The sequence below is a fragment of the Manacus candei genome, unplaced genomic scaffold (genome assembly GCF_025592945.1).
Source record: "Manacus candei isolate 608988 ecotype Guabito, Panama unplaced genomic scaffold, ASM2559294v1 h1tg000043l, whole genome shotgun sequence".
NCBI lineage: Eukaryota > Metazoa > Chordata > Aves > Passeriformes > Pipridae > Manacus > Manacus candei.
In genome coordinates, this window is record NW_026138091.1 from 244,582 (window position 1) to 260,721 (window position 16,140).

General features: G+C 35.2%; 1 protein-coding gene across 17 annotated transcripts in view; it reads left to right on the forward strand.

Annotated features, from left to right (window-relative positions):
* Nucleotides 1–16,140, forward strand: part of PPFIA2 (PTPRF interacting protein alpha 2) — a 329,493-nt gene that overhangs the window by 196,047 nt on the left and 117,306 nt on the right. For all 17 annotated transcript variants that reach the window (XM_051795708.1, XM_051795691.1, XM_051795696.1 and 14 more), the window contains one exon: nt 7,541–7,642. In XM_051795708.1, coding sequence (XP_051651668.1) covers nt 7,541–7,642 — 102 coding nt within the window. The remainder of the gene's footprint in view (nt 1–7,540; nt 7,643–16,140) is intronic.

Here is a 16,140-nt window from a genome sequence, read left to right on the forward strand (position 1 = left end):
TGGTATTATGACCTGTTTAAAAGTCAAACACCTGAATTACAAATTTGGCTTTATTACATTTACAGATGTTTATATGAGTGATGTTTTATCCTATCCCTTTTCAGTAATAGTCTGACTGATGTTTAATTGGATTATAGACCCTCTGTGCCTCAGTGTTCCCATCAGTCAGAAGCAAAGTACTAAAGACACAATTAGTGCTATTTTCAAAGTACAGAATATATTACTGTCATTCACTGAGATATCTATTCTATTTATACTATCTGCAAAAACAAGAGGCCTTTAAATTTTCCATCTGCTTTTTTTTAAGGATGAAAAAAAAAGCCTTTTTTGGGTTCTTCTTATTCATAAATATAGGAGAATGACTCTAGTGTGGTATAATTTGATTGGCTACATTATAGTAATAAAACTATTAAAAAGTAGGCTATATTGTGACAATCTTTAAAATTTGCACTTTTTTAATGGATGAAGGTTGTCAAGTCCTTTTGAAGCTTCTAGCTTTATAGCTTGATACTAAGAATGACAAATAAGCAACGATGACCTTTTGTCATCTACAACCTTGTGCTTGAGATAATTTTTTAAGCTTTTGTGAACTCACATCTCTTATCGTAATCTGAACTGTCTCACAGAACACAGGAAGTTTGAGATGAAGAAAAATGTTTTGTCAATTCTATCATGCCTTTTTTTACTTGTTCTTCTGTTTTATTATTACTATAAGTGTTTTGACAATCAATTTTAGTGATCAACAGATAATACAGAGCACCAAATCTAAATTATTTAAATAGAGAAAGTGGGAAAATATTGTTGAATCAGCAGATTGCATACTTCTTTCAGAGGGTTTCCATTAAAAATAATTTCACTGTGATAAAACCAGAATTTTAGCTAGGCAATTTTTAGTTGGTGTCATGTAAAATTTAAATTTTCACATGACAATTTTTCAAGATAATTTGGGAAATAATGGAACAGAGGTTTGTGTTAGGCTGTTTGGCACTCATTAGTTATACATGGGGCATTGCTTTTGGCTGTACTACAAAAACCACGACTTATATTCATATTATTATTATTTCCTTAGTTTCAAATGAAAACTATCATGGCAGATTTGTACCCATGTCTTCTGCGTGTAGTGTCAGATTTCTTCCTGAAGTAATATTGTGTGAGAAGGTCACTGCCAGAAACTGAGCCATTGTCATAATACTCAAGTTGCTCTGGAGATTCACTTCGACTTCAAAAATCTGGGGGAATTAATCTTTATATGGCTAGTGTGTACTCTAGCAGCAAATTGAGGCAGATTACACCGTAAGTCCTGATAGCGGTTTGTTCTTCCCATTATCTTTAAATTTGTCAAGAAAGACTGTCACATCAACTAACATGTAAATAGGTGCAATTAAAGCTTATTCTTGGTTGAATTTTGAAATATAATTTTGAATGCTCATGGTGCTCTTGTTCTAAAAAATTATGAAAGTAACATATACAGCTAGTGAATTTAGCTGACATTTTCATAGAAGTTATGTTATATATGCAGCAAAGCTGCACCAAAACATATCCATATCCGTTCAATATGTTCAAATGAACTTAATCAAATATATAAATTTTATCTAGCATAATCCTCAGTTCTCTATTATTATTTTTGGATCTTTTCTAGAAGTAAGATTTTTGGGGTTTGTTTTTGTTGTTTTTTTTTTAAGATAGTGAAAGAGTATTCAGGGTCGGGTTTTTTTGCTCAGAAAAAGCAGTTATATGTCTCTTACTCTGGAAACACAGTCATGATGGTAAATTGTTCATTCACAGTAGCAGGCCATGCACAGAGAGACTACACTAGCTTGAGATGATTTCTTCTACCCAGAAAGGGATGACAGAATAAATAAATATTTGCAAGACTTAGTTCAAAGAGATTCAACTGAGTATTAAGGAAGGAATTCCGTATTGATGGAAAGTTTTAAAACAGTTCTCCATTTGTCCAATTTTCTGTTCAGTGAATGTATTGGAATTATTAGTTCTTGTAGATGTTAATTATGTATTCTGGTAGACACAGGGTTCTGAGCCTCTGAAAAGTGTTTTCTTTCTTCCAAGGAGCATTGGCTTCTGTGTTGGTAAATGTCTACATATTTCAAAATTTCAGTTAGTGTCCACATTTCTGACCAAAAAAAATTAATTAAAATAGGAGTCACTGTTACTGAGCTAGTTCTCTTTCTCACATAACAGAAATTTCATCCTCTTAGAATCACAGAGTAACTATGGTTGGGAAAGACCTCTAAAATCACTGAATCCGATCATTAATCCATCACTAAAACATATCCCTAAATGCCACATCCAAACATTTTTTTGAACACTGGTGATTCTACCACTTCCCTGCTTAACCTGTTTCCTAATATCCAACCTATACCTCCCCTGATGCAATTTTTCATTTTTCTTTGTGAATTAATGGAACTCTAGCATCATGACACTTAATCACACTTCCCACATTTTAGATGTCTTAGACTACTGAACAACCTAAATCAGTCTCTGTAGTTCCTTGATGTTTTGAAGCACAGTTAGTGGCTCTGTAAGAACTACTGTAAGAGCCACTCTGTAAGGACCATCAGGATCACACCTGAGGAACAGCAGCTTATTCCCTGTCTGTGCAAGCATGGTGTGAGTCAAAGAAACACTCAGTTCATATTGGAGCTACATATTTTCCAACTTAAAACATGTGTGCAAATGAACTCTCGTTTTGAGTAGTAATGTAGCAGTGAACATTTCAGATGACTGACACCAAACCCACGTTTTTAAATCATAGAATGGCCTGAGTTGGAAGGAACATTAAAGATCATGTAGTTCCAAACCCTCTACCACAGGCAGGACACCTTTCACTAGACCAGACTCAGAGTCTTGAACACTTCCAGGGATGAGGCAAATCTTGCATTCAACCTAGTTTAGAATAAAGGAATATCATTATGTCTCCTCTGCAGCAAGACAATAAATAGTGAATTACATTCAGGATTTTTTGGTGTTTTGTCTTGTTAATAAGAGTCAGTAGGGATGAAGTCAGTGCGCTGGCAAAATTGCTGAAATAAATACTTGGTCATTTAAAAGGTGTGGAGAATTTCTAACAATATTTTCAATGAAGGAATAATAAGAAAAGAAAGAAGATCATTTGTTTTTTAATCCCACAAAATTAGATTGGATGAAAACATAATAAATTAAAGGTTAAAACTCTGAGGGAATTGTAGTAGATAGTAATTTTCCGTGTTAATTAAATTACATCTAAAATTGTAGGAAAGAAAATCAGTCGACATAGCTTGTGTTGAATGTAAAATAAAAATTATAAAACCCTATCATTCTTTTTCCATGCAGAGATTAGTTCACTCATTCATTTCTGAAATGAACTGTGGTTCAAAAATAGAAAATTCAGAGGAGGACATTTTAAGCTGAATCTCCTTAGTGTCTTGGAAACTGAAGTTCATGGATTTTTAATTTATTTTTTGTTAATATTACAAAATTTCTACTTTATTTCAATAGCTTTTGTGGGGATGAGGGAAAACAGTATTTTCATTTCAGCTCATTTCATTCAGCTGCATCATATGCTGAACAGCTGAGCATCACAGCTATGGATCTCATAATTTCTGTGACATACTCGCATCTTGGAGACTAGTTATATATGTTTTATGTGTATTTGGTCATAAAAAATTAACCTTGCAGGCCTTTCCTGGGAACAAGCAAGGAAAGCAGCATTTCTTGAGCCAGCCCCTAGAGGCAGAAATTTAATACTAAGAGAGCTGTAGTATGCCTCCCCTGCCCAGTCCTGCTGCCAGCACATCTGGCTGTGCTGCCAGCACATCTGGCTGTGCTGCCAGCCTTCCTGTCCCAATGGCATCCCTCTCTCCCAGGCACCCTCCAGCCTCTACTCCAAATGTATTTCAGCTGCTTTACCAGGGGAAGTCCTTGACTTTTGTTTATTCGTAAAGCCTAATGGTCCTTTCAGTGGCTACAAATTTCTGTTGAATTGGTTTTCAAGGCTTAGTGTCATAGCCCAAGTATTAAGTGAAAAAGAGAAACAGCAGATAAGATAGGCTCTGAGATTATGTTTGTTCATATGGGGAAAGCAATGCTCCTTCTCAGGGTTTTTATCATGAAAAAAGTTATTTACATCTTGATGTCATGGTATAGTATAAAAACAATGCAATGACGTGAATAATTTTCATAAAATTTTAATTCACTTCAGTTTTTAATTAGCATTATAGCTGCACAACTTCTATATAAGCTTTAAGAGTGCAGTTGTGCCTGTCAGATCATATTAGTTATGCAACAGATATTACCTTCAGGGCTCCAAAGTATGACTGACTGTCATGGTCACTGATCATGCAATATTTCTGCTGCAAGCAGTAATTCCAAATGACAGTATTCCCTTTATCCCTGTATATATAGGAGGGAATTGCATGAGCAGAGGTTATCACATGTTATTTATTACGTAACTATATGTCATGGTAAAAAAAATATGCTTTTCTTTGTATTGAACCTGTGGGAAAAACCTGTTTCCCTGAGTGTCGGTCTCATCTGAGGGATACTTTGGATATAAAGGGTACATTTAAATTAAGTTTTATGTGTATTTTTGGAAGGATTAGTTGAAAAACAAGCTGTGAGGTTTTATCCTAGTTATTAATACATCAAAGCAGGTGTGACAGAAATAGTAATTTGTAAAGCTCTAGAGCAAACTCAGTTTTACTTTTAGACTTTCCCTGTAAAAGGCTTATGATATAAACACAAGGAATAAACCCCTCTTTCTGTCATCATGCAATTCAGAGAATTCAAAGTTCTTGATAACTGAGCAGTCTCTAGTACTTCAGATGAAGTTGGCCACTTGAGTTCCAGGTGTATGAAGAGGTGATTGCTTGTTGTGTTGGTACTGCAGGTATGTCAAAAGGACAGAGAAATTTCAGAGAGCAGCAGCAACTGAATAATTAAAAGGCTTGAAATGGCCATGTTAGTGACTCAAGTAAGAAGGTCTTAAACACTGGACACAGCTAAGGTAGATGATAATAGATATTATGAAAATAAGCTGTAGGTATTTCAAGGCTGAGATGGCATTGTATTAGGTATGGGACTCTCTGAGAGCAGAATTTTGGGTAATGATTTGCTTATAAACAAGGGAAAACTTATGCTGATGATCAAAAAAAATCTCCTTAAGAATAAACTCTGTACTGCTCAGCAAACTAGTAGGAACTTCATTCCTTAATTATTTGAGATTATATTGACCAGAGCATTAGGGTCTGTACTTCTGGGACCAGGCTTGCCTTGTCACAGTAAAGATGTACAATTTGATAAACTCGTGTCTTTCTCTGTTTCCAAGGAAAACAACAAAAGCATGTTATCTGGCTCCTTTGCCTTCCTGTAGTTTGGAACTCAAACTGTAAATCACCAGATGAAACTTGTTATCCTTTCCATCACCTGTCACCCATTCAGATGCCCAAGCACATGCCAAACTGTCTATTTTAATTCCAGCTGAAACAATACGAAGAAATGAGAAAACATAAATAGCAACAACATAGTACATAGATCACACAGGAAGTTTATTCTGTGAGATTCTCAAAGTGTTATAGACGCTCATCCACGTGTATAAAGTGTATGTAAATTAGTAACAAGGGTTCCACCCTGTAGTGCTATAGGGGAATATATGTGAATGTGTGGGTTTGTGCTTCAAAATTCTGATGCAATCTTACTTGAGATCATTTGCTTTCTATTAAATATGATATTTTCATTCAGTATGTAACATTTCTTATAACCTTAAGGACAGGAGTTTCTTAAACAAAATTCTGTACAGAATAACACTGCTGGACTGGCAGTTTCTGAATCCTGAATTAAGATCTATAGATACGAGTTTTAAGGATACTTTGCAAAAGTGAGGAACGAGTTTTACAGTTTAAGTCTCATTCTAAAAGTTAAGCTAAGGGCTTTAACATCAAAGTATACTATGTAGCTTTAAATGTACCTGATCACTAGCATGTAGAAAGCAAATACTGATTAGGAGGTATGGCACAATCATCACTTTATGGTTCATGTGAGCAATAGCTGATGTCTAAAACAAAATTGAGGATATCAGAAGAACAGTTTCCTTCTTACCATTCAATTTGCATGAAGGTTTACTGTGAATCCAGTTCCAGCTGCTGAAAAAATGAAAAAAAAAAAATACATGCTTAGTTACATGTTGTCAGAGTATCGCTTGAAATTTATTAACTGTTTAGAAACTCGATTGAAACAGAATGTACCTAGGAATACCCATCAAACTTCTTTTGAGCAGCTCTTTAATTCAGAAAAAAGCTGGTTTCTGCAGCTTGAGGGGAAGCAGCAAACCAAGCTCTTTTGAGATCATGGCTAGCTTTTGTCTTAAATAAGTAGATTTAGTCTTAGCTTCATCCTACTGGCTGATAAGATAAACCACCTGGACATGTTTTTTTCTTGAACTGCTTTCTTTTGGGGGGGCAGTTTAACTTACTGCTTGTGGGCTGGTGGGTGTTCTTAAGCACTGACTGTTTTGGTCAAACTAAAATTAACTTAATATGTAAAAATACGTATACATCTTTGTTGAGCAGCCATACTGTTCTTCGAGACATCTTTTTTTTTTTTCCAAGACGTGGTCACAGATTTTAAAGGTTTTTCATCCTTTACCTTACTGTTTTCATGGGACATGTAGCATCATTTTGCTGTAAAATATAAAATTAACTACTACAGTTTAGTACATGTTGTGCCTGTCAAAGATAGGAGTGAAACCTTTTCATTATTGAAATTAATAACAATTCTATGACTGCCCTTTGTATAGACAAAAATTTATGTGTATTGTTGAAGAGTACAGCAATGGTAAAATCAAGACATTTCAATAGAAATTTTGACAACTAAAAGATGTGTTTTTCAGAATACTTATTAGTTGCATGTAAAGAGCTTCACATCGGAAGCAACTTAAAATACAGTTTCATTTTATGTTATTGATTCAGAGGAAGCTCATTCTAACTAACATGAATATTGTTCTGAGTCATCACAGCCTTTCACTATAATGCCCAAAGACATCTAAATAGTTAAATCAAGTAGAGTATTTTTTCACAACACATGTATTACTTATGTTAATCTGATATTAGATAGATTTTGATCAGTGAATACCTTAACTTTTTTCTCCCATGCCATATTGCAAAGGATGCCTTACAGAGAGGCAAGAACACTCGCAAAATGGGTATGTTGAGTTGAACTTCATTATGTGTGAAATGTGGTGTCTCTGTTGCTATGAAATTGGCCAATTCTGTTCTTCTTCTGGTGTGGTTCTGGTAGCTTATGTATAGGAGATGTTGCCATCATCCTGAACCTTTTTTTATTATAAATTTAAATCATTAGTTGTTTTTTATTAGATATATCTAGACTTGAAATGGTTTTGGTAGATGCTGAAGTTTACGTATGCTATTTTAGTTTGTGCTGATGATTTCTAAGTATTATTCAAATTCTCAAACTCTAGAATGCATATGGATTAAATTATTCTAGTGCTTACATGTTGAGTAACTTCATATATAATTTTATTCTACAGGAATTTGCTGCACTGACAAAAGAATTAAATGCATGCAGAGAACAGCTGCTTGAAAAAGAGGAGGAGATTTCAGAACTTAAAGCTGAAAGAAACAACACAAGAGTAAGTATACAGCAGAGACCTTTTCTGGATGTCATGTATGTGTAAACTTGCATAAAATTTTAAATCCTTATTTGTGTAAATAAGAAGAAATTCCAACACTTTAGTAAATGAATGTGTCTTAAAACATTCTAAGTAGCAGGACATATCTACTGTGCTACAGTCCTGGAGGAAGTGAGTGTATTAGCCAGATATACTACAGACATAGCAGATTTTGCATATAACATGGTAAGGTCATTCAGTTTAAATGTTTTCTAAAACCCATAATGCAGCCTTGCAAGCCCCAGGACCTGCCTAAGTGACCTGCACATATCTTCATCTTTTATCAATGCAAAAGGCAAGGTTACAACAGACCCTGTTTTCCCTTGTGCCTTGAATTTGATCTGAATAAGGATAAGGTGAAGGATGCCACATGTACCACAGGCAGTCTGTTGTTTAGTTTAGATGCAGCCATGTGACCCCTGAAGTAAATGTCATTTGCCATACAGCTGAGTGGGGACAAGATTTCACCCTTAAATTTGTCATGTTCTACTTCAATCAGAAGATGTTGTTCTGTCTTGGAACAAGATTATATGTGACAGCATCTTCTGAAAATTCTCAAATGATGTACAGAACTGTTTTCAGGACAAAATATTTTGCACATAAAAGTCTCTGGGAAAAGGCGGAATTTCTCAAGAAGATGAAGAGGGTGGCAGGGAAGGTTTTATGGTGTTTGTGGAAAGGTGTGAGAAAAGAGATGTAATAGTCCCAGATCAGACAGGAGTCAGGCTGGTAATGGACATATGGAATAGATCTCAGAGGTTGAACTTGGTGTTTTCTCATATCCATATTTCATTCTTCTGTGATCTGTGTAACTCCTCTTGTTTTCCTGCTATATAATAAACTAATAGTACTTTGGATACTCAGATAACATCTTTCCTTAGTCAGTTAATTTGCATTCTGAAGGGAATGTAAGAATGTATATGCCAAAAGAACTGAGAGAGGGCCTTTCTCCTTCCTTTTTTTCTGTCCAACTATAGCACCAGGGTGCCATAGACTTCAGAAATCCAAGGAAGGACAGATCATATAGATACATACAAAATGACAAAGCTGACCCATGGTCTCTTCCATGGTCTCTTGAGGTGCAGGAGATGATCACATTTAACACAAATTCTTAGGGGTGATGGGTTTGGGAAACATGATGGGAGACAGAGGTGAGACCTTTTTTTTCCCCCATGATTGTCACACATTCCAAGCAGTTCAAAATTACTCCCAAAAAATAATATTAATTAATTAATTAATTAGGAGAAGCATGTATGAATTGCACTGCATTTTCTAGACTTAACAAAGCATCTCAGCTACAAATCTGAAGGCTTTCTAAGGCTGCTTAAATTATCAGTAACTGCCACATATGTCAATTATTTTAGTATTTAATGTAAAAATGCTTTATCCACTTCACTGCAAAGCCCACTGAACACCAACTTTAGCATATTAAAACTGCAGTGTACCAATACCAATACCTGATCTAAGCAATGCAGACTAGCAAAAATTCCAAGACAGCCAAGTAACCAAAGATAGTCACTTGCCAAACAACTGTGAGAGAAAAGGAAGATGACTCAAATGCAAGTCATCTCCTAAGTCAGACTGATCTCTGTCATAGGCATTTTCTTTGGAGACCAAGAAGCTTAAAGATAATCCTTCTGTTTCTTGTGTTATGTAAAAGAAAAATCAGTAAGAGGTTTTCCAGAAATCATATCAACAAATGAGAGTTATAGAGTCTGATAATCCTTGTAAGTCCTTGCAGCTAAAATTGGTAAACACTAACAACGTGTTTTCAAAATGAAGCTAGGTATTGGAGCTCAAAATATTTAGGCTATGAAAAAATATAGGGAATCAGGAGATGTTACAGCAAGCAAAAGGGAAATACAGAGCTCAAGTAATACTGGAGAAGGAGAAAGAAGTAGTTCAGACATGCTTTACCCTAACCTCTAACATTTTCACTAATAAGTTATCCCCCCATCGTGTCATATATATGTTCTTCCCAGGCTTTAAACTGCCGTATATTACATTAGTTGCAAGAGTTGGCTGTAATAATCATGCTGTCTTCTATAGGAACACTTCTTTTACTGGGGAAGACAAGTGTATTAGGTGCAAAGCTGTTGTCTTCAACATATGGTCTTGATGACAGACTAGTAATAAGATTTCTAACAACATTCATTGTGAAGGCATTGCCTATAAAGAGGCACTCTTGCAAACTGAGATCTATGCTGTTATTAATACAAAATAGCATTAATATTTTGTAAGAAAAAAATAGCCCCAAAATTTTTCTGTAAATTTAGCAAAGATTCTAATAAAGTAATAGTATTTGGAGGACCACTGATACACTATTGCAATGAGAAAATTAAATGTCTTTTCTCATACATAAAGTTAGTCCAACTAATGCTTCTTTTGTCCATCCTTCTAATGTTCACACTTGAACCAGCTCTAGCTTGGCTAGAGGCAAGCTAGCAAGTCTTACCCAACCTGACCTCTGAGGGCACACTCATGCATAACCACACATAGTGGAACCACTCACGAGAACCTCTTTTGTCCCAGGTAGCACTTCCTACCACTTTTAGATGAAGAGGCTCAGTTCCAAATTGCACCTTCTGAATTTTATAATCCAGCCTTCTCTCTCCCTGGGGTAACAGCATAAAGATACTATTTGAAGCACCTCCTGCTTCAAACTGAAGATCAGCAGAAAGAAATGAAAGTTGGCAATTCTTTCAGGTTCTGGGAACACATTAGCCTTCTAGCTCCCCTTTACATTTTCAATTATGACTAACTGGCAGTATTTTTTTTACTTTAGACCCATACCTATGTGTTTCTTTATTTCCTGGCAACAGCCTCATACACTTTTTGCTAATCACATAAATAAACAAACAAACCCCAAAACCAACAACAGATATTCTGATTTCTTACTGTATGCCAAGCTGCAGTAGTAGATCTTGATGGTAACATGTATTAGAGAGAGACCATGATGGAATTACATTTCTTGGGACCCATATACTCTAAATCTCAGCCAAATTACCAGAGATTAAACCTTATCCCAATATTTAATCAAGTTCCTACTCAATCCTTCTAGGAGCATTCTTACGCCAAGCTTCCTACTGACCTTTTACTGTTGAATATGCATTTTTACTGCCTATGATAATTAAATTTTTCTGACATATTACAATATAAATATTTGCATGTCAAAAACTTAGCCAGCAACTTCCTCTGTCAGTACTCGAGGCAAAATAGAAAGTGCAGAAGAACATGTATAGGTATTGACTGATGTGGCACTGCTGATAGGAAGACAAACAGATTCTCTCTGCAAAACCATTTAACAGAACTCTGAAAACGTATACAAAATATCTTAATAGAAACCCTTACAGTTATTTCTCTGGATATTCTCTAGCTAGAATGATCAACTACAGCATTTAGAGAGAGAGCATCTTTTCTGAAGCTGGAAGACAAGTCAGTGTGATCTAGCTTGTTATTTAAAGGAGATTATAAAATAGCACTACTTTGGCAGTGCTAAATTTAAATTAAAATTGAAAGATTTTTTTTTGTCTCAATCTGTATTCTTTAAAAGTAGAAAAAGTGTGTAGGATTAACTTATTAAATCAGAATATTATTATGAAGAAATTTGGGGGATAGTTTGGTAGAAAAAAACTTCTTACAATACTGATATGGATTAACCTGATTGTGTTTTTTTTTCACTAAAACAACACAAAAGAACTGAACACAAACATATGCTTTTTGAATATAGCCTAAATTGTTACTTAAATTGGTCTGAAATATTTTAGTTTTAGCAGTCTAGAAAGAACAAAAATTAAACCTATGTTCCTGAATGAAACAGCTGTAATAAAGACAGCGTCAACATCTCTCTTTTTCTTCATATCTTAGGAGCTGAAGCACTTATTAAAGTGAACAAGGCTGACTTATATCTGATTTTATTCATTTTTATTTTCTCAATTCCTTATTGAATGGTTTATGAAACATCTTCTATTATGCACTGCAGTATCATAATACCCATAGATCAGAACTCAACCTTATATTTTATTATTCAAATTCTCTTCTATTGTGTTGGGAAACTCTAGGAATATTTTTTTAAAATATGGTTTTAACTACTTTATTTAGGTTATTTTCTAATATATCCTTTTAGTTACATCAGGTACATTTGATAGGTGCTGAAACTGAGTCAGGTGTTTTATTTTATTTTTTAAGCATGATAATGTGAATTCTTATGGTCTAAAAGCACTCTACACTTGAAAATAAGTACAGCTGTCTCCTGAAGTTCTGCAAATCCTAAAGCATTATTTCACTAACATAAATGATGTAAATGTCATTATTTTTGCCTCAATATTATGAAATATGAGTTTCTTCTTTCAAAAAAAGAAGTGTCACTGAATATAGGGTGACAATAGATAGTGAATGTAATATATAGTTAATCAATAACTGTGTTTTCAGGTAATCTGTGTAGTCTAATAGTTATTATATTTTTATTCATTATTCTTATAAAACCCTTTTCTTTCCATTACTTTAATCATTATCCTGATTATTATATTTTCTTTCATATCTTTGTTTCACATATGATTTCATTAAGGTTTTAAGTTACTAGTATTTTGGTTTCTGTACAGGAGGACAGACATGGCAAATAACGCTGTAATTAGGCTGTAATTTTGTTTTTTCAAAGAATGATTTTCACTGTTATCTTACAAGTATAGCTATTGGAGGTCACACCAGCTGATCACAGGTGCAAAGTAGTTTCCACCACTGTGGAACAATGCCAAAGAAAATCACTGATTTTGTGATTGAATTTAGAGATAATCTTCAACCCCATGTCTGCTTATTTTACTTGTCATCTTTACTTACACCAGAGATGGAGATTCACTGAATAATGTTCATTCTAAATATAGACTGAAAGGAAATTCACTTTTGCCTGTGCTGGTGAGAAATTCTAAGCTGGACCTCAAAAGAGAATTGTCTTCTTAGTGGGTTAACCTATTCCTCTAAAGAATCTCTTAAGCTAAGTCTGTCTCATTTTAGCAAATACCCTATCTTTGTTTTTTCACTGTGCTCCTTTATTTATTATTCTCCTTTTCTTTTCATTACTATCTGCTTATTCTATAATTTCTGCACTTACTCTCCTGATGTGAACCTTTTTTTGCAGAAAACTTTGTTGAAAATAAAGAAAGTTAAAAAATTTTATATTCATTAAAATCCGTGTCCTATAATAGTGTGTATCAATAGTATACTCAATAGTATTGAGTCACACTAGTATCAACTCATTGAGTCTTCATTCCTGAAAAAGAATGTTTTAACTTCTTCCATTTTCCATATGTAAATCAGTGTTCAGGTAGTCATGATGGTGTGGTATAGTATAGCAGAGTAGGCAATAATCCACACTGATGTAGTTTATACCATTAAATTTAACCGTGCTGTTCCATTTCACAGAAATCAATCATTTCCATAAGTGCTTTGTAGGTGATTTGAGAAATACAGGAAGCTGGGTATACTCTAATAATTTTCTCTTTTCTTGTTGATTTTGTTCTAGTTAACACTTTAAAGATGCTTCATTCACTCACAGAATATACACTAGAGCATTTTTAAGTCTTTAAATGATTATTTTTATACGCGTTTTATGCTTATAAAAAAATCCAGAGCGCCAGAAACCGTTCCATTTACATAAGGTACAATTGTCAGCACAGCATCTTGAGCATCCTAAAATTTACCCAGCATATAAAACTCACTTGTCAGATTATTTCATAATTCATTGTCAAGCTTACGCTTTCCGGTAGGAAAAGCATAGCAATGATGCGTGGGTGATTCTGTCCTACCTGCTGCTGTTGGTCTTCTTCTTTTCCCTGCAAGCTGCCTGTCCCTCTGAGTGCTTGACAACTGTAACAGCTCGACACAGTGTGAGGGAGCAGAAAATGCTCAACAGCCCATGATCACTATTAATGCCAGAGTTTAATTGCAACATACTGAAATCTCTGAAGCGGTTTCTAACAATTCTTTTGTAGTTTAAATGAACTACCAGTGTTGTTACAATGTTATTTCAAGAGGAAATCTTGTGATGTTCTCCCAAATATTTGGAATATTTGGAATATTAATTCTTGAACTACATATGAGGAGGAAAGTCCTCAACATGCCCACAAATTGTTGTGATTTCCTTCAGTCATTAAATTAAACATTCCGTGGACACACTGTCATCTTCAATGTGCATTTTTTACATTTACATATCTCCTCCCTCATCATTGTAGCAGTGAGACACTTCATAGTTCTGTCAATATAGTTGACATTTGCTCTTTCCAGGGAAGTGGAGAAAATCTATTACCCTTTTGTTTAACATAATTGTATTTGGGGCAAAGTTGAATAAAACAGCAGTATCATTGCATGTCCAAAGTAGGGCATAAAATCTGGTAAAGGGTCTGGAGCACAAGTCTTATGAGGATTGGCTGAGGGAGCTGGGATTGTTTAGCCTGGAGAAAAGGAGTCTCAGAGGGTCCTTATTTCTGTCTACAACTACCTGACAGGAGGTTGAAGCCAGGTGGAGTTGAACCTCTTCTCCCAGGTAACAAGCGATAGGATGAGAGGAAACAGCCTCAAGTTGCACCAAGAAATGTTTGGGTTGGATATTAGGGAAAATTTCTTCACCAAAAGGGTTATCAAGCATTGGAACAGGCTGGATGGTCCATCCCTGGAGGTATTTAGAAGACGTGTAGATGTGGCACCTAGCAACATGGTTTAGTGGAGGACTTGGCAGTCCTGGGTTAGCGGTTGGACTGATGATCTTAGAGGTCTTTTCCAGCCTAAAAAATTCTATGATTCTGTGATTCTAACATTTCATCAGAGTAGTAGGCAAGGATTTGCCATCAGGTACTCAGTCACAGTCAGATATTCTAACCCTTGGGATTTTTTCTCTTTCGGTACAGCTGGGAGTAATGTTGTACTAAAAGACCTGGTTAATAGTATTCCCTGCTTAGTTGGTTTTGTTGTAAGCAGTGCTCACAGGATTTATAGAGACCTAAAGTGGACTTTTGTTGAAAAGCAAAACCAAGAAATTTTTGCAAGCCAGAAATCTGTATTAGCATTCCTTCTTGAGCACTTGTAGGGCTGATGGTAAGGAAACTTGCAGTGTTCAGAGGTAGTTTCCAGAAGAATGAGTGACTGCAAACAGAGTAGCTTGAGTAAATAAGAACAGAAAGAAAAAAGTGTGAAATGTTCACAAATACTGTGGTAGCTCTCCATGAGTCTTTTGACCCTAACTGTGACATTTCACTATCTGTCTTTATACAGTAAAATAGGCAACACAGTATTTTGCACTTGATTTATTTAACAACTGTGAAATGTATGCAGAAACTGGAATGGTTTTTTTCTCCTCTGAAATGGTAGTTCTAAGCTAAAGGCAAACGCAGCTTTTATGTATTTTAAATGAATGGCTGTCATTGGTTTAGTACTGTGTTTTGTATTGGTTTAATAGTCTATCTGGATATATATCATGTATTATGTGTGTATCTAGCATGGCAGTAACTTAACCTAGAGTTAAATATGTTATCTGCAGCTCTACAAAGGGCTAAGGTGCTGCACTGTTCATCTCAAATAGCAAACCTCTCCACAATTACCACATCAGAAATGTTGAGTTCCCATTACTCTGCACTTATATTTGAAAACTTTGTTTAACTTGTTTTTCTCTCTTCATTGTTCTTTTCAATCTCCATTCTGCCTTTGTTTAGTAAGGGTCTTGGTCTTTCTTCTGTCCATACTGACTTCAAATTCCCTCTTGGGATTGTCTGTCTACACCAGCTCAAAGTGAAGTTGTGGGTGTATATTAGGGGTTTTTTGTACGTTCCTTATTTATCTCTGTGTTATAGGTTATGCATAATCCCTTCTGTTATGAAAGGTTTTCAATGTCAAGAATTCCATGTCACCATCATTTTTCTTCTCTCCTGAACCCGATTTTCTCATTTTCATTTCCAACTAATACTTTCATACAGGCTCTCAGAAGTCTCTGATCATCACAGTATTTGTCTGGGAGATAAGTCATTTCGGGTAACAGAAAATCAAATGTGTTAAGTTTGCTCAGTTAGGCTGAAAAAAGAGGTTGCCAAGGTTTTGTTATTCTGGACTGGTTTAGTGGGTGACGATTTGAGCATTTGTCAACTAACAGACTTGTGGAATGAATGACCATACTAAAAACTCAACAGTGAATCAATATTTTCCTTTTTTCCCCATTTCTCCAGAAATTCATAGTCTTTTTACTGGATTTAGACTGATCTTGAGGTAGTTATTATGCATTGAAAAGTTTCTGCATGAAGAGAACAGGGCAGGATGAGCCTGGCTCTAACAGGATCAGCCAGGAAGTGGGAATAACTGTGGAGAAATCTAAGTCCACAGCACAGATTAGAGTCAAATTCTGGGTACCCCAGGGCTATAGAGTGATGCAGAGTCAGACTGCACAGAGAAGGAAATGTTGCAGCCTCACAGACTCTTTG